Source organism: Ursus arctos, unplaced genomic scaffold (assembly GCF_023065955.2).
Source record: "Ursus arctos isolate Adak ecotype North America unplaced genomic scaffold, UrsArc2.0 scaffold_4, whole genome shotgun sequence".
In the NCBI taxonomy this organism is placed as follows: Eukaryota; Metazoa; Chordata; class Mammalia; order Carnivora; family Ursidae; genus Ursus; species Ursus arctos.
In genome coordinates, this window is record NW_026623056.1 from 6,390,473 (window position 1) to 6,413,211 (window position 22,739).

The 22,739-nt window shown below is 45.4% G+C and overlaps 1 protein-coding gene across 2 annotated transcripts in view; it reads left to right on the plus strand.

The window, feature by feature from the left end:
- The window catches only part of FNDC3B (fibronectin type III domain containing 3B), a 341,829-nt gene that overhangs the window by 309,109 nt on the left and 9,981 nt on the right, over positions 1-22,739 (plus strand). For both annotated transcript variants that reach the window (XM_026498541.4, XM_026498552.4), the window contains exons 23-25: positions 2,787-2,999; positions 15,968-16,134; positions 18,860-18,987. In XM_026498541.4, the coding sequence (XP_026354326.2) occupies positions 2,787-2,999; positions 15,968-16,134; positions 18,860-18,987 (508 nt within the window). The remainder of the gene's footprint in view (positions 1-2,786; positions 3,000-15,967; positions 16,135-18,859; positions 18,988-22,739) is intronic.

Below are 22,739 nucleotides of genomic sequence, written 5' to 3' on the forward strand. Positions count from 1 at the left end.
ATTCTAGGTAACAAATACTGTTTCTTTTCTTCTGTTTTCTTCTTAAAAGTTTTCTTTTTTACAGTTTGTGTTTAGATCCATGATCCACCCTGAGTTAAGTTTGGAATAAGATACAAGATTTAGATTGAGTTTTGTTTCCTCTTTAAACCCAGTTGTTCCAGCACCATTTGTTAAAAAGACTACTCTTTCTCCATTGAATGACTTTTGCACATTTGTCAAAAATCAATCATTCATATTTATGTGGTTCTATTTCTGGTGTCTGTATTCTCTTATATTGATCTGTGTGTCTGTCTCTTACCAGTACCACACTGTCTTGATTACTGTAGCTTTATAGTAAGTCCTAAATCAGAAAGTGTGATTCTTTCAACTTTATTCTTACTTTTCAACTTTGTGTTTGGCAATTTTAGCTCTTTGGCCTTCCCACATAACTTTGAGAATCAACTTCTCTGGATCTACTAAGAAGAATCCTGCTGGAATTTTATTAGAATTGCACTCTCTCCGTAGATCAGTGTGGGGAGAATTGACATTTTTTTTCTTTGCAGTCTTTCAATTCATGAACGCAGAATGTCTCTCTCTGCTTAGGTCTTCTTTAAGACTTTCGGCGGTGTCTTGTAGTTTTGGTTTCTTTCTTATCTCTATGCCATTTTTCCCACCACTGGCTGAGACTTCTAGGACATAAAGCTGAGTTGGAGTGTTGAGAGTAGATATCCTTGCGTTGTTCCCGATCTTAGAAATTATTTAGGCGTTCACTGTTGAGTATAATGTTACCTGCAGGTGTTTCTGTAGATGCCCTTTTCAGGTTGAGAAAGTTTCCTTCTGTCCCAAGTTTTCTGAGAATTTTTGCATTATGAATAGAAATTGGATTCCATCAGGTGCTTTTTCTCTACCACGGGATAGGATCGTTTATTGTTTCTTCTTTAGGCTGTTGATCTGAAGGAATTGTGTAAGGGCTGGGGAGTGAGAGAATGCAGAATAGAAAAAGAATGGGGGATTTTCCTCTTGCCCTCTGAACATCCAGAGAGCCCTTTCCCCGAGCCAGGCTTCCTTCCGTTAGAGCCCTCGGTCCATGCAGATGTCTGCTCCTAGATTTCAGGCTGCATTGAATCCAGTCTGGGGCGTCACGGAGCCGAAACAGTGGTGAATTCACTGCTGGTTAGGTGGTAGTTTACATTCTTCCCCAGATCCTCCAGCTACCATTTACCGTTCGGAGCTTTTAAATGGCTGCTGCGTTTCTTTTGTCCCGGTGTAATGGCCACATCAGTGGGGGAAACAGGCGGGCTGTGCTTGCTTCCTCTCACCTGTAAGTACCGCAGCTTTGCTTCCTTCTCCGCAGTCCACGGGCACATTATTAGACTGACTTGAAGAACTATGCTATCTATACCTTTGAAGAATTAATGCTAATTTGCAGTCATAAGATGAATTTGGGTACTGTAGCACCTAAACAGTATTTTCTAGTTAAGGGTACCCAGTAATCGCTGTAACTGAGAAGTACATAAAACTAAATTATAAGAATATTTTAAGTTGATCTGTTTCCTAAGAATTTATCTCTGACTCTGTTTTTTATTGTCATGTGTTTTGGGGCCTGGGTGGTGGGTTTCACTGGAGGCCTGGGGGAGAGGCAGACCCGGGAGTATGTGTGGAAATGTCAGGTTACTGAGGGGCGCCTGGGTGGCTCAGTCATTACGTGTCTGCTTTCGGCTCAGGGCATGATCCCGGCGTTCTGGGATCGAGCCCCACATCAGGCTCCTCTGCTAGGAGCCTGCTTCTTCCTCTCCCACTCCCCCTGCCTGTGTTCCCTCTCTCGCTGGCTGTCTCTCTGTCAAATAAATAAATAAACTCTTAAAAAAAAAAAAAAAGAAATGTCAGGTTACTGAGAAAATTGTCCATACCGTAGAGGAGAAGAGAGGAAGAACAGGGTGGAGGGGTGGTGGGGCCGTGGCATGAGAGTTTTGGTCTGAGAAGCAGAGGAGGAAAGCCTGAACCGGGTGTGCAGGCTGCTGAGGGCCAGGAGGAAACAAGCTTCCAGAGCCTGTAGTCACCGCGGGGAGCAGTGCTGAGAGTGAGGGTGGGGCAGAGCCGTCCTCATGTTGTATGAAGACCTTGGAGGGCTGCTGCAGTCAACCAGTCAGGAAATCGAGGAACAAGCAAAAAAGTAAGAACAGGATATTATTTTATTTATAAGTTATAACCCTGATTTTAAATACATAGACTATGGGGGCGGTGTTAATACAACTTTATTATCCGTAACGCTTCACATCGCAAACATCGGTTAAGGTTTTTGCTCATCTGAATGACACCCCATTACCAGCAGTGTCTGCACACGAGGTCTGGTTATGGACTGGCAGAGATTGTGGGTGAGGCTGGAGAAATGTCCTGTTGAAGAGTCGTCCTTGGTTTTTAAACTCTGGAGGAGACCCCTTTGCTTTCCTATTTCGTTCGTTCTTTGTAGCCCACTCTCTTCCAAAACTGACTTTGAGGCAGCGAACAGGCGGCTACAGCAAAAATACAGTAGCACATCTCCAGGATGTCTTCCCTCAGACAATGGACCTTTTTTTTTTTTTTTAATTAAAGAACTCAGAGGTATCTTGCTAAAGCACTTTTGCTGTTTTTGGAAGGGAGAATACAATCTGTTTTCCAGGCTGTTCTGCTATTTGTCCTGCATTGCTTCAGCTTGTTTTTCTGTATTCCATAATGCTCCTTAGAAATACCCCACACGATGTTTATTTGAAATGGGGAATTGCTTGCCGCTTAAACCTGCAATGTTTGTCTTTTTTCCCTTTTCCCAGGATCAGAATTCAGGCCATCAATGAAATCGGAGCTGGACCATTCAGTCAGTTCATTAGGGCCAAAACTCGGCCATTACCACCCTTGCCTCCACGGCTCGAATGTGCCGCGGCGGGACCCCAGAGCCTGAAGCTGAAGTGGGGCGACAGTAACCCCAAGACACACGCGGCCGATGACATGGTGTACACCCTGCAGCTGGAGGACAGAAACAAGAGGTGAGACGGTGGGGCGGGCACGCGGGACGGGTCCGTGCCTTTGGCTTGCGGAGTGAGTCCTTACTCGCTCGTTGGTCCTCTGGTAAAGCACTCATCCTCCTGGTTGAAAGATTTCCTATCCATCGGGGTCCTGCATTTTGTACCCTCCATCCTCCATGTAGAATTTTCTAAACTAACATTCTGAAGACCCTGATTTGCTACGTGTGATTATCTGTGTGTTGTTTTTCCTTTCATAAAGCCAGATAATGGAGAGAAATTATCTGAAAAGAAAACTGCCCAAGTCCATGCTATGTTAGAGAGTTCTGTTAGTCCCAAGTGCAAAGGGAAATAAGACTCAGGAAGAGGTGTCAGCTTTTTAAATATTCAGTAGCCGTCAAGACAAACATGTTTACTGATCTGAAATAGCTGTAGTGAAGTACAGATGGGGACCGTACTCTGTAACTATGGGCAATGCGAGGTCAAATCAACCAGCGCCAACAGGAGATTGTTTATAAGACTCCACACCCAGGAAATACTCTTGGCCACAGAAATCAAATCCAGCCTTTCACGTGTATTTATTTAGCCTAACTTCATTTCCTCTGAAAATGGCCGATCAGAAGATGGGCCTCTGAACTGTATTTAGGAATAATTCTGATGCAGAGTAAAAGGTAATGATGACAGAATGTTCTGTGACCAAAAGCCCAAATTAGAGAATCAGGTGAAGGAGGTCGGGGGGGTGGTGGCCATAAATCCGAGACACCCGATGGAACAGGTACGTGCTGCCTCTTCCCCAAGGCGTATCTGCCGAACACAAAACCATTTCTGTCCTTCCCACGTTATGCGTTATAGTCTCCTCCTTTAACTGAACAGGAAACTGGTTTAGTCAGCACAGAAACCCCTGTCCCATCCTCGCCCCCCACCCTGTGCCCAACTACATCGATTCCTTTCAGTGCAGTGGAGTCCTGCTGTGGGGAAGGCACTGTTTGAGGTGGACGGGCAGTGGAGACCAAGATCAAGGAAAGACAAGCCCCTGCCTCCAGCAGCATAATACCAACCCCCGAATGGTCTCAGAACTTGACCGCCCTTGGGGAAGAGCGCTCTGGGAGGCTGGAGGAGGCAGAGAGCATCTGGTTGCAAAGACCAGGAACGGCTTTTTGAGATAGATGACATTTGAACTTGACTTTGAAGGACCTGTCAAGCCCAGTAATTTGACTATAAAAGAACAAAAAGTGATTGTCCTGTTGGAAACTAGTGCTGGTGTAGAAAGCACAGAGAAAATGAGGCTTCTTTTGGTAGGTTCATTAGAGATTAAATGCACACTCCCTCATAGACAAGATCATTCATCTTACTCTGCTGTGTACCTTTGGGTGCATTTTCACGGGTTCATTATTTTACTGGCAGGGGACTCCTTGACTGGAGAGGGCTGGCAAGAACAAGAATTATGGACTAACAGAAATCCTGATTTAAAGCTAGCAATGGGGGACATTTGTAAATGGGCCTTTGTTTTTTCCCTGGGCTTTTGGCTTCCTTTGGTGATTGAGAGAATCTTCGCTAGAGAGTATCTTCTAATTGTGTCCCTGCTTTAGAGGAAGTCGAGTCCAGAAACATTGAGACTGGTAGCAGAATTGGGATCAGATGGGGGCTGCCTAACTCCTCGTGCAGTTACCTCTACTGTTAACGTCCAGGAATGTGGGGAGAGCAGCGGCTCTGCACCAGACCAGCTGGCTGCATCCCGCTGCAGGCCTGCCCTGTGGTGGGTGGGCGTCTGCTGGGGGCGCCTCATACAGATGCTCAGAATATAAGGGCCATGAACGCTGATCCAAATAAGTATGCTGTCGTGAGACATTTAAATATGCCAGACAGAAGAGAGTGCAGAATCTAGTAATCAATTCATGCTATTAAAGAAGGGGGGAGGCCCAAAGATGGCACCGTTAATCAAATAAATGACTTGGCTAAATTTAAATGGCAATTTAAGAAAACTTACCATTAGGAACAGTATTTTTCTTAATTTTATGACCTGGAGTCCAAATTTATCTTTTTTAAATTAGATTTGTCAATGCTCTCAAAGTTATTAAAGTGATGGGAGTAGAGAGCATAATAAATGCTCGTTCTATTTGTGGATTAATTTTCCTATGATTTAATAGGATGAAACTTGGCCTAATTTGGAGTTTGAAGATGACCTTCCTTAGTGTCTTGAAACTGAACACTTGTATGGATTGGCCCCTTAAATCCAAGCGTTTGTTTAACTTCGGGTCTTGACTCATGAGGATTAGGGGGAAATCAGCTGAGTTGGGTGCGTTATAATTCTTGTGATTAGCATAGTTTTTGTCTGTGCTGGTCTCCTCGAGGTTCTGTAGGACTTGGACCTGGCTTGTCCAACTGAAAGGAAGTGCCTTCATTCAAGGAGCGGATTTTTCATTGAACTCATTGCCACAGTGATTTCCAGTAGTGACTTCTGGGAAAAGTTTACATATTCCCTAGTGTACACATTGACTGCGTTAATCACTAATAAGTTCTTGTTACGTATGTGGCAAAAATATTATATGTCCTGCTTGTGGCCAAGGTGAGAACCAGAGGGAGACTTAATTGTGGTTTTGGTTTATTTTACTCACCGGGCACTGTGGGCATTGAAAGGGGGAGCTGCCGATGCGTGAGTTGTCCTGCTGTCCTAGTCAGCTATGAAAGTAATGTTAGTCTTAAAATGTTTTGCAACAGAAGCACAATGAAAATTAATAACTCCATGCTCGGTAATTATAAAATTAAAGAATTGGTTTGATTTGGCCGCTAAAGTATCGGTCTACCCTAGACAGCAGTAGAAGGTGAGCTCTGAGTCCCTTCCCGCCTTTTTCACCTGAAAGTGCAGAAACCTTGTAGATCATTTGTGAGCTACGTCCCTTACCAAAGGGTGTCTCTTGCAAATGATTAGGGCACACTGTCTCTTTTTTCTTCATATCTTAGTCTCTGCTTTTGACAAATAAGAAAGATACTTTTTTTTTAAGATTTTATCTATTGATTTGAGACAGAGAAGGAGAGAGAGAACACAAGCAGGAGGAGGGGCAGAGGGAGAGGAAGAGTGAGAAGCAGACTCCCCACGGGGCAGGGAGCCTGACGCAGGGCTCGATCCCACAACCTGGGGATCATGACCTGAGCCGAAGGCGGACACTTAACTGACTGAGCCACCCAGGCGCCCCAGATACTAACTTTCTTTAAGAGTGACCACCTAAGGTCTCAAACCCTTTAAAGTTTTGCATCTACACTTTGCTGATTTGTTCTCAATCAAAAAATCTGAAATGAGCCAGATTTCTAAGTATAATGTTGGGCCAAAAATGTATTTCTAAACTTCTTAAAGGACACTTCTATTTATCAAGCACCTCCAAAGTGCCAGACATTGATAGCTTTTATCTACGTTTAGTTTTTGAATAAAAAGTGAAATATTTTCTATGCCGATAGGATTGCTACCAAAGCCTTCCACTGGCCAGATGAAAAAAAATGGGTTGTTTTTGATACGTTGACTTGAATTTAATTTTAATGATTATTATGATTTCAACTTATGATTATAGGCTTTAAATTAAATGAGCAGAGAAGGCTTCTTAGAGACAATAATAGGGTGAGTGAGTCTTAAAAGGGTCCCAATCATATAATCTCATGCAAAAGAGCCTTAGGTTGGAGGCAAGTGATAAAGACTCAGGGTCGGGTGGAAACTGAGGATACAACCTGCAAAGCACAGAAATGTGCCCTGGATTTTTCTCCAGCTACATGCCTCTTTCTATTCTCGTTCTACCCATGGCTCTTTTTAAGTTTGGGGCTATTTCATGTAAATAGGGATCCCAAAAGGTCATCTTGCCCAAATCCTTGCCTTCAGGTAAATCAACCTAGAATTCATCTGGGTCACCTGGACTTGCTACGTTGACAATTTTTTGCCTCTTGCACAGGACATTTGTTTTCCATGTATTCAAAGCTTTTGACTCACAAGGCTCCCAGTCCAAGGTCACTGACTACATATTGATGTAGCAGCTTCAAAGCAGTGCTTTATATTTATAGGGCCAAGTTTATTCCTAGCAGTTAGATCATAATCACCCAATCATCATTTTTTTTCTTGAATTACTATAATGCGCTAAGTCTTTTGAGGTATGTGGCTACCTATAAGGAACTTACGTTGCCGAGAAAATAAGTGAATGGGAAACAATAAGCAGACAGCACAAGAGATTTTATTTAATTTCAGCAGAAAAACAAAAATTATACTGGTGTGACTGTAGAGTGATTAAGTCTGTTATTCTTAGCAAATCTAGCACAGAAGATCTGAATGTCTTTGGTTCCTGTGTACGCAAGAAGAATATACACCCAAAGTAAACATTTTCATAATGCTGCATTAACCTAATACAGGGATTAGAATAACAAGATCAACTCATGCATTTTAAGATCGTAATGCTGTACTGATGATTTCGAAGGTGCATTTGTCTGTGTTACTGGAATGAAACGTTATGCTGCCCTAACAGAATTTGAGTTGGTGCTGATTCTCGTCCTGACCCTCATGGGTCCATGTTCCTGATAATTGTACACAGCTCCGAGACGAGAGGAACTTAAGTTCCAGGAATGCATTTATGGCTAATCTGTTGTTCAGGTTTAGTCAGATAGCCAATGTATTTTAAAGCCAATGTATTTCCAGCAAAAGGGGGATGGGGCAGAGGGCTCTGATAGAATGGATAATTACCAGTTGCTCTCCATTTAACTCAGCCCATAGCCCGTGACACTTTTCCCTTCATCAGGCAAAATTGGAGGGCTTTGTTAATGTGTACAATACGACTGTTTACTGTTAGAGAGGGACAGAAAATCATCTCTACAAAGAAACCCTGGAAAAATACACACTAGGCAACTAATAAAAGTCACCGGGGTGTATGAGCCCTACAGGAGAAGTGAACTTTCTTAATGTATGCTTATTACGGAACCAACCCCTGCTTCTGTTTCTCAAAGCATATTGTTGATACTAGTTTCCTTTGTTTCTCTGGAATAGTCCTGATACACATGATCTCCCTTGTTGGATAAATGACACTTTTGTATTACCTTCAGTCAGTGGAAGGCAATTGGGTTCTCCACGGGGGTGTCAAATCTCTGCTGTAATCCTGGATCTGTTACTGAGTTTCTAGGTGGCTAGAGGCATGTCCCTTCACTTTTTTGCCTTAGTTTCTCCCTCTACAAAATGGAACTAATGATGCCTGTCTCCAGTCCCTGATTGATGGGCGAAAAGCATTCGTTTGTCTTAGAAAGCATAAAAATTAAGCCTACAAAATAAAGAATACTGCTGGCTTAGTCGGTTTGCAGGCTGAAATGTCAGATACGGGCAAAAGTGAGTGATGGTAAATGAACTGTTAGAGATCTTAATTGGACCAGAAATTTAAAAAATTCAGATTACAGGGTTTTGTTTTGTTTTTTCTATTTGAAAACGGAATTTTTATCTCTTTAATCATAAATAGAATGGAAGTGGATAGCATTTCTCTCAGCGTTTTTTCCTGAATCAGGTAAGATTGAGGCAAACCCATTAAAATAGAAGTAGAAAAACCGAAATCTGAAGGACTCTGGGAAGAGTATCCTTGAAAATGAGATGTGCTTGGAAAAAAAGCAGAATGGGAGGTGTCAGGGTTCTCAGGGGGGTCTTCATCTTGAGGTCGTTTTTTTGAAAATAATCTTTTTTAATATACCAATAACGTAATACAATTTGAACAAAAAAAATGAAAAAAGGAATTTTTTATTCTCTGTAGAGTTTCATCGGCAGATATATAGACATTTTATTTCTTAGAAAAGGAGCCTGAAACTAAACCTAACCAAAAAGTATTAGAGCTGGATCACTCACGAGCCAGTAGGCACATACGCAGCCGAGAACGTGGGGGAGGAAGGAAACTCCTTGGCACTTAGGTGCTCAGTCTGCAAATGGGTTCTCTCGCCGACATCAAAGCCAGTCTAGGAAACGCACCTTCCCTGCCTCAGATGTCCCCGCACGATGCCATCTGCTTCCGTCTGCCTCTGCATAGACATGACAGGACTCCGTGTTCCCGGTGGAGTGAGGACACATGCTGTCCGTGCCTGTTTTGAACACCGTCCCTCCCAAACATGGCTTCAGTAATGCAGGAGATCCTCTCTCACACACACAGCCCATGCGGCCCAGGGAGATTCAGAGAAAATAGAAGGCAGCGACCTGTCATTGTGAAGGAATATAGCTGTGCTGAGCTCACTAACAGCTGTCGGCTTGTGATTTTGTGGAACAACTTTAGAAATGTGCCATTTGCAGCTTTTAGTGGACTGGAGGCCATTTTAGGTCAGCAGAGTGGATCGTTGTGAGGAGTTAATAGTAACGAGCTGCTGTTAGCCTGTAATGGGCCTGGGGATTATAAGGTAGGAACAAGGTAGTAAACACCAGAACCTTAGTGTACCCTCATTTTCTACTGTGCATTTACGTTATGAGCCATCCAGGGCATTCTTGGGTTTTTTTTTTTTTTTTTGAAACAAAACTTTTAAGGAAATAGATTTTAAAATTGAATTCATTACATATCATTTCACTCTAAAATAGTTTAAACATTCAAAGGTGTAACATGTCTGAATTTCTTCCCTCAGTTACACTTCACTGCAAAAAAACTCATCTTTCACAATGTGTTAAAACCTAAAATACTGAGGTTGAAATACAGCCTTCCCCTAGAACGTCTTGAAAATGTCAAGATTCTGTTGTTTTGCCTTCCTAGAGTATATTTAATAAGAAATTATAGAATTTACTTGGTCCTCTCCCTTGACTCTCATAAAAATTCCTGCCAGGTGAACAAGACAGTTATTATTATCCCAAGTGTCTGGAAGCTCAGCCTGGAGAGTATCAGCTTGTCCAAGTTCATGGTGAAGGTAACGGAGTACACATTGTGGCCAAGGTTTTTGTCGTCTTCTTACCAACCAAAGAGGCATTCTGACAGGCACGCAGAATGAGCAGTCATTTTGTTTTCACAGATCTGTTGGAACATTGTTTTAAATCACTGTTAAATTGGCAACATTGAAACCCACGCGTGCTTGCTACCCTAGAGGTGTTTCAAGACATCACAGCGCTGAAGCCATGGAGAATTCATTTAGACTGTAAACTTTCAGTGACCCACCCAGCCTTCTGCCTTGTTTGTTTCCCCTTCCAAGTAAATAGTTTCAGTACCAGAGAGCATTTCTTCCCACTTGTCCTTGTCCTGCGTAAAAATGCGCCGGTTCCACAAACAGGCAGCGCTCCGGGGCCGCGGGTCCCTGAACAGGCAGCGCTCCGGGGCCGCGGGTCCCACGAACAGCCGGCGCTCCAGGGCCGCGCGTCCCACGAACAGGCAGCGCTCCGGGGCCGCGGGTCCCACGAACAGCCGGCGCTCCGGGGCCGCGGGTCCCACGAACAGGCAGCGCTCCGGGGCCGCGCGTCCCACGAACAGGCAGCGCTCCGGGGCCGCGGGTCCCACGAACAGGCAGCGCTCCGGGGCCGCGCGTCCCACGAACAGGCGGCGCTCCGGGGCCGCGGGTCCCACGAACAGGCAGCGCTCCGGGGCCGCGCGTCCCACGAACAGGCGGCGCTCCGGGGCCGCGGGTCCCACGAACAGGCAGCGCTCCGGGGCCGCGCGTCCCACGAACAGGCAGCGCTCCAGGGCCACGCGTCCTTCCTCGAGCAGCAGGTGCTGGCCGGGGCTCAGGCGCACAGCTCCCTCTCTGGCTCCGGAAAGCCGAAGGGGAGGTCAGGAAGGGATGCCGTTGTGGGGGCGTCCTTCAGGCTTCCCCAGCGTTGAGAAACAAGGGAAACCATTCCTAAACCTTGGTGTTTTGTTATTAATGAGTGTTAGTGTTACCGCAAGCGCGAGGCATTTCGTCACGAGTCTGCCTGCATGATCCCGTTGGATTCTCACAACCCGCTCTGAGGGGAGGCACTATTATCACACCCATTTTACACAGATGGAAATAGCTTACGTGGCTGTTGAGCCTAAATTCAAACTCAAGGCCGTGGACTACAAAGATTGTTTTCGCCCCCTGGACCTTCAGCTCCGGAGCCAATGGGGCAGCTCTCTGGGTGTTTCCACACCTGTTCTCTTGGTCTTCCCAGGAGTCCTGGGTCCTAGGGCTGATGCCCCCCAAGGTATGCGGCCATGGGCGGCAGGGGTAGAGAGAGGCAATGCCGTATGAGCCCACGGCTCCAGGACGCCCTTTAAGGATATGGTTCCACAGGGGTGCCTGTGGCTGCATATGCCTCAGCCTGAACTGACACTGAAGTTACTCAGTGACTTTACTGAGCACGTAGTAGTCCGGGGACCGTGCCACTTGTTACACATACTTCATCATGTTTCTGTAGCATCAGAAAGTCTCCACGTCATGGATCCGTTATGGCCCAGGCCATCCTCTCCCCCTCAGAAATGAAGGGATTTAGGTGTTGGTGAGGGTTTTTATGACCATCCTTTGATTATGTAGGCACCCCAGCTGCTCCAGATAATCCCCCATCACAGGTGATTTTCCCCCCTTCCAGGGCTCTCCCTTTCCCCAGGCTTGGGGCAGCACACCCTGAAATAGTATGTTTTAGGGCCTTCAAGCCAGTAGGAGTCCCGTTGGCCTCTGGCAGTGCCGCTTGTCCCAGGCCCTGTAGTGCGTGAACCCAGGTAGAGCCCAAGCACTGACCCTGGATAGTCTTAAATAAAAGGGGGAGGGAGAGGGACCAGCAGAGCGGGGTGGCTCCTGTCCTCTTTTCATGGCAGGGCGTGCTCTCTAAGTGCTGGGTCCTTGGTTGCGTTTAAAATGTGTAGTCTGCAGTCACTGTGTCTTAAGACACATAGTGTATGTTTAATTCTATCACCAAAGGCCTCTGGCTGACTATAACGAATTTTAAAATGAAGGTGCTTTAAGAAAGAGAGATTTAGGAAAGAGAAAAAATTTGACTGGTCTTTGTAAAACAAATATTTGATGAATATTTTTAATCTCTGCCGGGTGGTTCTAGCCACAGGGCGTTCACCTACGGAGCCACCTCGAGAGGCCACCATGCAACTGGCATAAATCACTGGCTCCAAAGAAAGAAGATTCTTTCTTCTCCTGCCTCTTGGAATGATGGAAAATAATTACAGAATTGCAGTAAAAGAGGGACCCTCTTCTTTTTGTGTTGGCTCATGAGCTTTTTGTTTTGTTTTGGTGAGCTTTATTTGAAACAGATGTCCCTGTCAGCACGTGCAGAAAGAAATTTAGGATCCATGACATTTCCTTAAGGTCTGCTCCATGTAGGGACTGGGGCACTCACGTGAGCTCTCAAACCAGATCCCACCACAGACCTGTGAGGGAGGCACTGCTGGCCACATTTCACCGGGGGTCCCAGCGCGGAGGGTAAACGGGCCCCACAGCTGATGCCTCCGGCCGGCACAGGGCCCAGCTTACAGGACGGTCTCTCTCCCCACACAGCCAGCTCTCTACCCAGGAGAAAAGAAAGTAACCTCGGTATTAGCCTGCAGGGATGTAGGTGGGCTCTCAGAAGGGAGAGCGGAGTTTGTTAAAAACCCTGGCATTATAGTAATTGTGACTGGCACCTGCGGAGTGTGGTTACAGGTCAGGACCGGGCTGAACGCTTCTGTTAACTCATTTAAACCTGAGCGCAGTGCCATGAGGGGCGCAGAGACCCTACGGCACAGAGGAGAAAGCGGAGGCACAGAGGCTGAGGAAGTTGCTGGCAGCTCAGGGAACTCGGTGCTGTTCTGCTCGTGGACCCCGCATTTATGAAGAGTGTTGGGGTGGGTGTAGGAGCAGCCTACAACCAGTGTTAGCCCTTAAAGTTGTTTTTTTTTTCCCTTTAGTATCTTTTTTTTTTATTAAATATGATATGTTAGTCACCATACAGTATATCATTAGCTTTTGATGTAGTGTTCCATGATTCATTGTTTGCTAGCCTGATGAAGGGTATTAAGGAGGACACGTATTGCATGGAGCACCGGGTGTTATACGCCCTGAAAGTTTTCAAAATTAAAATTCTTGAAATCTCTAAAGTTAGACTTAAAGTGCCAAACTGGCTGTTAACATACGAAGGTCGTGTCTTCAGAAACCTAAAATGGAGAGGTGAGATTTTATGAAGGATTTGGGCTTTTGATTGACACGCGGACTTACAAGGAGCATTTAACTAGAATCCATTGACTTATGCATTGGATACATTTCTTTGTTAAAAGTAAAGCAGTGTGAAATTGGACATGACTGCGGTCAGTGATTTCCACATTAGACAGTGTGCATACCCAGTCTTTCTCTTCTCTCACCCCACAGTCTCATCCTTCACTTCTCTTTCCGCTCTACCTCTCGTGTGTCCTCAAGAAGAAGGCGGGTATGGGAAACCATTAAAGGGATAAACGTAAACTCTTACAACCCTTGGCAGACCCGCTGTCTTCAGTGGCTCTCAGTCACCCATCAGAATGAGGTGTGTGGGGAGAAGGCCTCAGGAGACAGGAGTGCAGCTGTCTCGCTTCATTGCTCAGCTCCTACGGACCTAGGGCCTGTGCGTCTGCCTTAGGACACAGGCCCCACAAGGACAGGACACCCCTTTTTCTCTAAGTGGGCCTTTAGGGTAGAGTTGGCCCCGCTAGCAATTTCGTAATGCTTCTCCCAAAGCTGCTAGGATTCCTGGTGTCTCCCCTTACCGCCCCCATGCCCCTTAGACTCAGGAGAGAGTCTGTCACATGCCCATTGTCCTCCCTCCACTGACTGAGGCTCTGTACTTGGCTAATTACATAACCTAGGAATTAGCCCCATCCAGTTTTGTTATTCCCCCCAGAATTCCTTCCTGTGCCTTTTCTAAGTGGAGGAAGGTCAGAAGCGCGGCAGCAAGCGAGTCATGATCTACTATTGCTAAAGTAGACAGAGGGCTTAATTAAAGACTGATCAGACACATGCTTATTCTAGAAAAGACTGGAGGGAGAAAGAACTACCCCTCTCCCTCTTGTTCTCAGGGCTCTTCTGCTGGGTGCACCAGGCTGCCAGCCCCTAACTTGCTCTGCAAGGGGAGTAAACTTGAACCTGAAGTCCACTGGGTAAATGTCTCCTTCAGAGTCATTCTAGCTGTTTTCCAAAAGCAAATGTAACGTCTCTTTTTTGTAAGTAACACTAGCCCCAGACTTAAACAGATGCTCTAATGGTGAGATTTCAGAGTTCTTCATTCTAGCACCTGTTTCTACAGTGCCTTCTATAAATTGAGATGCAATTTTTAAAAACTGAAATGCAGCAGTGAAAGAGCCAAACAATAAATTAAAGGGAAAAAGAAAACAACAGTCCAGACGCAGATTTTGATGTATTTGAAAATTGGTATGTATGCTATTTGCCCAATTTAGATGACACTACCAAATTAGAGTCCTGAATCTGCTTCAGTCCATTTCTCTGTGACGGTGAGTCCTCCTGCCCACGTGGATATATTGACCTTATTTTCAAAAGGAACAGTCTCCTGAGAGCAGGGCATGGCAGGGAAGCAGTACTATCGCTAGTAACCATCTCCAGATTCTTTCAAAAATCAGGCTTTTATTGCAGGTTTGTAATGAAGATGTAACACGTTTACTTCTTAAACCATGACTTCCATTTTGCGGTACAACCAGTGATTCTGGTCAGAGATTCTGGCCCAGGTGAGGCTGAGTTAATGAGTAGCTGTTTGCCTCCAGCATTAGCAAGGGTATCTTCATTAAGGTGGTAATGTGTCAAGAGCACTAAACAGGTTGCCATGGTATTTGTGAGTGTCAGAGTGGACTCTGGCTTTCCCTGAAATTGAAAATGTTCAGCCCTCAGTAAAAGGTTGTTTCTTGCACAGCGCGGCAGAGGGAACCTTAGTGAAATGGCTAGGGCTCAGGAACTCAGTTGTGAAGGCTGATGAACGCATGGGTGTCGTAAAATAAGTATTGACTCGGAGAGGTTTTCTAAAAAAGTTGTTTAATTTCTAGACCCACCCACCCACCCATCCATCCACCCACCCACCCATCCATCCATCCATCCCTCCAGAGGAACTGTTCTCTGGCACAGGAAAACGCTGCTGCTTTCAGAAAACTCTGACCACACACAGGACCAATCAGCCCACGGGGATTTGGTCTTATTCATCTTTGAAGCCACAGAGCCTGGCACACAGCAGATGGTCAAGAAATGTTTGCTAAATGAATTCATAAATCCTGCCTGCCCCTTAGGCCAAACTGGCCTAAGAGATGAGACGTTTTACACTGTGATTCTGTCCGACCGACTTCCAGCAGTTTCTGAAGACAGCGGATTGTCATCAGACACTGGCAGTGGAGACTGGGGGAACCGATGGGCCTGTGTCAGACCAGGTCACGTCGTGGTTCCCCAAACGGCCTTGGGCCGGCAGGATTCAAGTCCCAAACCTACAGAAGTTCTGGATAATTGGGGGGAAGTTATTTCCAAAATTTTCTCTTTAACTATAAAAAGACAAACGATGATAGTATATGACTAGTTGTAGGTACTCCAGTTTCATTGTAAAAATACATAGTTTTCAAGACCCTGGGGGAAGACACTTGAAAACGTAAGGTCTTGTTTCTATCTTCATGCATTCTACACTTCTGCCTTTTGGAGATAATAATTAGAGTACAAAATATTCCAGGTTCGGATTGGAGAGGGATCCAGAAGCCGCCCGTTTAACTGTCCAGTTCACCTGTGCTGCTTTTCCATTATGTTGACTAACCTGATGGAGGATTCTAAGTATCTTTTCCTTTTAAAAATGTTTTCTCAAAGCTCTGTAATCTTAAAATGTCTTCTTACTAGTTTGGGAAAGGGGCTTTGAAAGCTCTTGCAAAGACAAAGGTTAAAATTTAAGGAATTTTCAAGCTAAACCTCAGTTATTTGGAAAATCCAGGTAAAGAGGACATTGTATTTCTCAGGTGCCCAGTTAACATTAACTTCATCACCTCACATATGGTAGAAGGTAAGTGAACAGTGACGATTTCTTGTCACTAGTAAGAGTTCAGGCGGCTAATGGATTCTGCTCCTTCCTCTAGGTTCATTTCCATCTACAGAGGACCCAGCCACACCTATAAAGTGCAGAGACTGACGGAATTCACGTGCTACTCCTTCAGAATCCAGGCAGCGAGCGAGGCTGGGGAAGGGCCCTTCTCAGAAACCTATACCTTCAGCACAACCAAATGCGTCCCCCCCACCATCAAAGGTTTGTAGGCAGTGAATTCTGGCACATTCTTCTGTGAGAGGAAGGAAATGTTGGAACTTGGAGTAGGAGGCTCAATGCTGACCTTAAATATACTCTTCTAGTATTTCTAGTATCAACATAGAATCGTGAAGAACTTTCTGAAAGAGAAGGTTGGGGAGTGGGTTCTCTGTGGAAAGGCCTTTCCTCGGGTCTCTATAAATAATTCTGCAAATAATGTAAGAGCCTCATCCCCACGGGAGACGGACAAAGGAAAGGACCACACGGAGTGACACACTTGGGGTTAGCAATGAGGGTGAACCCCCGGTGTTGATAGCACTTACGACAGCTCACTGTGGAGGGCTTGAGAGTCCCCCTTCCCGGAGGCTGTCAGGAAGAGCAGAGGTTGGTGTCCATCCCCAGGTGACTCTGGTGCCCGGAGCCTGACCCAGGCGACTTCATCAGCCTGTCCCCCGGCCGCAGCTCTTACTGTGGAGAGGTGCCTTTGAAAAAAGAGCGGCAGTGGCCTGGTCTCATCTCCTTGAGTATTTGTCTTGAGGTTGGCCAGTGACTGGTTGACTCCATCCCTTTGTGGGGACAGGGAGTGAGCAAGCACCACTCTTCCCGGGCTGCCCCCCCCCCCGGGTCTGGTGAGCCCTTGTCCCCCTGGTGCACTGCGGACTCGCAGGATGGGCAGATGGCAGTGGGGTGGAGCTGGCTCGGCCCTCCCACCAGCCCCCTCACGGACTCCGAGCCTGTGCCCCTCTGTTCCCCAAAAGGGTGATTCCAGTGAAGCTTCCTGCTGCCTTTCCAAGGTCGGCCACCCTGGTGGCTTTATCCAGCTGCTGCCCAAAATGACCTGGGGCTGGTGGACACACAGGCAGCTTATCTGACCTAGCTGTTATCTGGTTAAGAAGGGTTTGCTATGTATTACTTGGGTGGCCAAGGGGATGAGCACGACCTTGAAAAGAGGTCCTTTGTATGTGTGGCCCCAGGAGCAAGGCCGTTTTGATTCAGAGCTTCCTGAGGGAGGAGCTCTGTCAGCCACCGCCAGGGCGGGTCCGTCGCAGAGGGTAAGAGACCTTGGGGCCTGGGTCGGGGTCTGGCCTGGATTCTGTGAAGGCTCCTCTGGCTCCTTCCGGGGTGCTTCATGGCACCCCCTCCCCTCAGCAGTTGAGAAGTTCTTTGGCTGTCGCCTCTTCGTGTGACTGGGAGACTAGCACAGGCGCACGGGCACGTGGGGGGCTCCCTGCATCACTTGGGTAGTAAGTGGCCCAGCGCTTCGGTACAGCTTCGCCCGGCGGCTGTAACCGAAGAGGTTCCTGAACACACCGGGGCTGACGGATGTGCTGTGACAGGGAAGGCTGGCCACATGTCCCAGCTAGCAAACGTCAAGGGTCTTGGTGACACTCCTTTGCCTAGGTGTGTGTCGGTGGAGATGCGTTCGTGGACAGTGGAATACTGAATTGGAAGCACTTGAATTTCATGTACGTTTTCTTCAGAAGGACCGTTTCCTAACACTGCCACGTGATCAGATCCTCTTCCTCTTCTTCTCAGTTCAGGAAATGATTGTCTTAGCTGTTTGGAGGGCTGTTTGGTCTGACAGCATCCCTTATTTTTTCATAAATTGCATGGAGTTTTGGCCAACTAACTGTAACTTATTTTTAAGAAAACCTTTATTTTTCTGAAGCACTGTTGTACAGAATTGCAAGTAGAAACCACTGCCTCTATAAAGATTAAGGGGGTTCAGAGAGGAGTTCCGCAGTCTAGTTACAAAGTTGAAGAATCTCAGGCATTGAGTTAAGCTGTAGAGATGCAGCGTAAGCTATGAGAAATATTTTTAAATTCTTTCATTTTTCATGCTTTACTACAAACTAATATAATCTTCCTTTAAACCAGAATTATGAGTCTAGTAGGTGAAAAATGAACTTAAAAAAATAGAAATAGGAGATAACTTGATTTTTAAAGGCTTTCTCTCAATGCTGGCCATTCTCTGGGACTTAGTCTCACATGTCACCTGCTTCTCATGCCTTCCTCAGACTCTCACACAGAGGAGACTCTCCCTTCCGTTTTGTTCATACACCCCCGTTTAATCTTCTTTACGTTATGTCCCTTTGTATTTGTCTCCTACCTTGCTCGCCCCTTCCCTCAGCTTGATCTTAATTCGCTTGAAAGCAGGGTTTTTACAGTCCCTATTTTTGCATTCTCCAACGTCTCCGGCTCAGGGCCTAATCATAGAACATGCCCGATAGCTACTGAAAACATAACAAAATTTCCAGGGCACCTGGGTGGCTCAGTTGGTTAAGAGTCTGCCTTCCACTCAGGTCATGATCCCGAGGTCCTGGGATCGAGCCCCAGGGCGGGCTCCCTGCACTGGGGAGCCTGCTTCTCCCTCTGCCCCTCCCCCTGCCCGCGCTCTCTCCCACCCTCCCTCTCTCTCAAATAAATAAAATCTTTTTAAAATTTTTTTTAAAAAATTAACAAAACATAACAAAAATGCAATCCAAGCCAAGCAGTTATTAATGGGATAACGAGCAAAGGATTTTTTCACCAATAGCTTGCTAGTCATGGAGTACCTTCTCTGTGTAAAGGGTACCCTGCAGGTTTTATAGGAGGCTGGGCAAATAAACTCCCCTCAGAGCGGGCACAAGCACTCTCCCACTACCCCCCACTACTCCCATTACCAAAATGTTGACGGTTATTGTGATGCTTTGAATTTTGAGCTCGGACATGTGGATTTGTATTTCAGCACCTCGAGTAACACAGTTGGAAGGAAATTCATGTGAAATTTTATGGGAGACGGTACCACCAATGAAAGGCGACCCTGTCAACTACGTTCTGCAGGTATTGGTTGGAAGAGAATCTGAGTACAAACAGGTAAGAACTAGTATGCGTGGCACGTGTATGGCTTCTCAGTCCAGCCTCTGCCTCTTGCCGTGAGCAATTCAGCGACTGGTGGGCGGCAGTTTTCGTAAAATCAGGGATAGAAACTGCCTAACGTGTACCCCTTTATATAAGCCGTAGTTTACATTTTGTCTGTGGGGGTATTAAGTTTTCAGTTCCCAAGCATGACCCTATGAAGAGCTTTAAATTCCATATTTGTATTTGATACTGGCACTGGTGTTTGCAAATATCAAAGTCTTCATACAGTTGAAAACCAAAGTGCCAGTGGTTTACTATAGAGGGGAAGTAGTTTCAACTGAAGTACTCAAGCCTTTTTTTTTTTAAGGGGCAGGACCTTAACCCAGAACCCTAAGAGCAAGAGCTGAGCTGAGGGGCACCTGGGTGGCTCAGTCAGTTAAGCCTCTGACTCTTGGATTTCAGCTCAGGTCATGATCTCAGGGTCATGGATCGGCTCCATGCTAGGCATGGAGCCTGTTTGGGATTCTCTCTCTCCCTCTGCCCCCCTCCCCCAGAAAGACCTGAGCTGAGCTCTAGAGTCTGAAGCTTAACTGGCTGAGCCACCTCGTTCCCCCACTCCCTTCTGCCTTTTCCACAGGAGTTACAACAGAAGAAGGAACATGGCTTATCAGCTCTTGAGGCCTGTGATTGAGCAGCTCCAGGTCACTGTCCCCCTTTAATGTGCAGGGGAATCCCCAGGGGATCTGTTCAAATGCGGAAGGTGTGGGGTGAGGGCTCAAGCTCCCAGGCGATGCTGGTCTGTGAACCATAATTTGAGTCAGCAAGGCTTTACAGATCACATGATGAACCCGTGCAAGAGAGAGTGTAACTGGAATAGAGCCGGAGCAGGAATTTGGTTTTATTATTTTTCACAACACTTTTTTTTTTTTTCCAAAGATTTTATTTATTTATTTGACAGAGATAGAGACAGCCAGCGAGAGAGGGAACACAAGCAGGGGGAGTGGGAGAGGAAGAAGCAGGCTCCTAGCGGAAGAGCCTGATGTGGGGCTCGATCCCAGAACGCCGGGATCACGCCCTGAGCCGAAGGCAGACGCTTAACCGCTGTGCCAGTCAGGCGCCCCTTCACGACACTGTTTGATCCTTAATTCCTCCAGCAGTACAGATTCTGTCACTGGCTACAGAAGATTAAGATGCCCCATTGGTTTCTGTTACGTTTCCAGGAACCTTTTTTTTTTATAATTTTTATTTTGTTACATTAGTCACCACACAGTACATCCCCAGTTTTTGATGCAATGTTCCATGATTCATTACTTGCGTATAACACCCAGTGCTCCATGCAATATGTGCCCTCCTTAATACCCATCACCAGCCTATCCCAGTCCCCCACCGCTCCCCTCTGAAGCCCTCAGTTTGTTTCCCAGAGTCCACAGTCTCTCCTGGTTCATTCCCCCTTCTGTTTACCCCCCCCTTCATTCTTCCCTTCCTTCTCCTATGTTTCCAGGAACTTAATAATTATTTTTATCAGGATAAAATCAGGATATGATACTATTACTCTAAGGAAAGGTGAAGCCCATTCCTTACCAGAACTTTTAAAGGAGGCCCGCGTGTATATCAAACTTGGAAACTACCTTCTCAAACATTAGCATGATTTGTAAAGACCTCTCTATTCAGCTCTAGAGGCTCCAGATACACAAAACAGGTAGAAAATAATTTGATTCAGAGTTTTTGTTAAGTGCTGGTTAATGTTCCTTATTTAATAACGAAGAATACTTGCAAATGTGTAGAACAAAGAAAATTTTGGTACATTTCATGTACTTTGTTAATATGAAGAATCAGATCAAGAAGAATGAATTGCTTTAACCACATTTTGCAAAAAACTATTTTTAACTATGACATCTACCAAGTATTGATTAACATCAGCGGATGATGTCATCGTCCAGTTTCCATCATTCCTCGTTAAGAGCAAAGCACTAAAAACAAAAAAAACACTGTTGTGTTGTCTCACTTTCCAATCTCTTTCTAGTAGATGTATACCGTTTCAGAGTAAATAATTTCATGTGTTTGTTTCAGCTTACCAGAAAAATAGGATTGGTTGCAGGGTCTCAGCTCAGATAGGGAGCAGAGGGTTTTTCCCACCGGATTTCTTCATCTTAACGCCAGCAGCATTGTCCTGTTCCATAGCAATGTGATGATGGTTAAAAGATAAAATGTTACAGAATTTCACAGCATATCGTTTAACACTTAAGAATGATTCATATCCCAACAGTACATTCATTGCATGTTTGTCATTGTTATTTTAAAAACATTATATTCCACATACCATGCTTTCCTGCCTGTTCTTAGAAAAATGTTCTGCTTCTTAAAAGATAGTGATTGCTGTTTGACATTGAAAAAGCAGTATTTGATCATTATCTATATATTGCAAGCATTGCTAAAACACAGGTAAATCCATTCAATAATTTAGATTTTAACGGCAGGTTGGCTGTTTTTAATCAGCTATTTGTTTGGGACACCTGGCTGCTTCAGTCAGACGTGCACGTGACTCTTGTTCTCGGGGTTGTGACTTCAAGCCCCATGTTGGGTGTAGAGATTACTTAATAGCTTTAGATTTTGCTGTTTTTTTGTTTAATGTTACATGTGTAGACCCATGGACATACAAATCCTAGTATGGCACCTAATCACATGGGTATATTCGGAATTTCTTACTGTAGCTGTAACTGAGTCTCTTGTTGGAAATATATGAAAACATAGTACCGCGGGGCAGGCTCAGTAGACCGGGATTAGCATTCTTCACATAACCATGTGTTCACTACATTTACCAAGAACTGATTAAGGTACGTAGTGTACATAAAGAGCCACAGTTGAGTCCGGAACAATTTGTACTGAGTTTTTTTGCTTCCCCCTATTCAGTAGGCATTAACTTACACCTGATGTTTCGAGTACTTCATTCACTTGTTCTGGACATGAACTAGGGAGTGAAACCTGTTTATATTACGGCTGCAAGAGTAACGGTTGAAATCATTATGGTCCAGAGAGGATACGTAGAAGCAAACACAGGGGAGTGCGAGGTAACTAGTGCTGAGCGTACAGCACGGCCGAGCTCCGGGACTTCGAGGGCTGTGTGTACCCCGTCCCAGCGCTGATCAGACAGGATCCGCTCGCATATGGGCTTGTGGGCCTCATTTTTATTTGCTCAGCACTGGCACGTACTTAGGCACTCCGTAAATGTTTCTTGCATGCATGAAAGAGGCAGTTTCCAAGGAACAGGTTCCTTAAACTGTGGTGGTGAGCAGAGTAAGCTTCAGCGTGGGGTGGATTTAGAAGTGTTTTAACTTAGGTGAAAAAAGATTACCTCTAATAGAAAGGGTCTTTCTGCTTCCCAGACCGAGGTTTACAGGCAAATATGGCAAGCACGGAGGCTTTCCCTGATGTTTTGCTTGAAACGTGGACTTTAATTTTGCCTTGGTTCTAGCTTATTAGCTTTCTGTTGTTCAACTATGACAATATGAGGTGAGCAGCTGGCCTTAATTATAAAACAATCTCTCAAAGTAGTAAAGCCTCACCTAAAATGTTACTGTATAGAATCCATACATGCATTGATTTGGCTTTCTGCCATTAATAAACATGTTTTCCAAGCAGCTTAAAACTTCTTTTCAGAAAGTATTAATTACGAAGCATTCTAGACTGAAAATTGTATGTATATGTAGGTGACTGATTTTTTTGCGCAAGGTATAACGTAGACAGTTTGATACCTACAGAATGTAAAG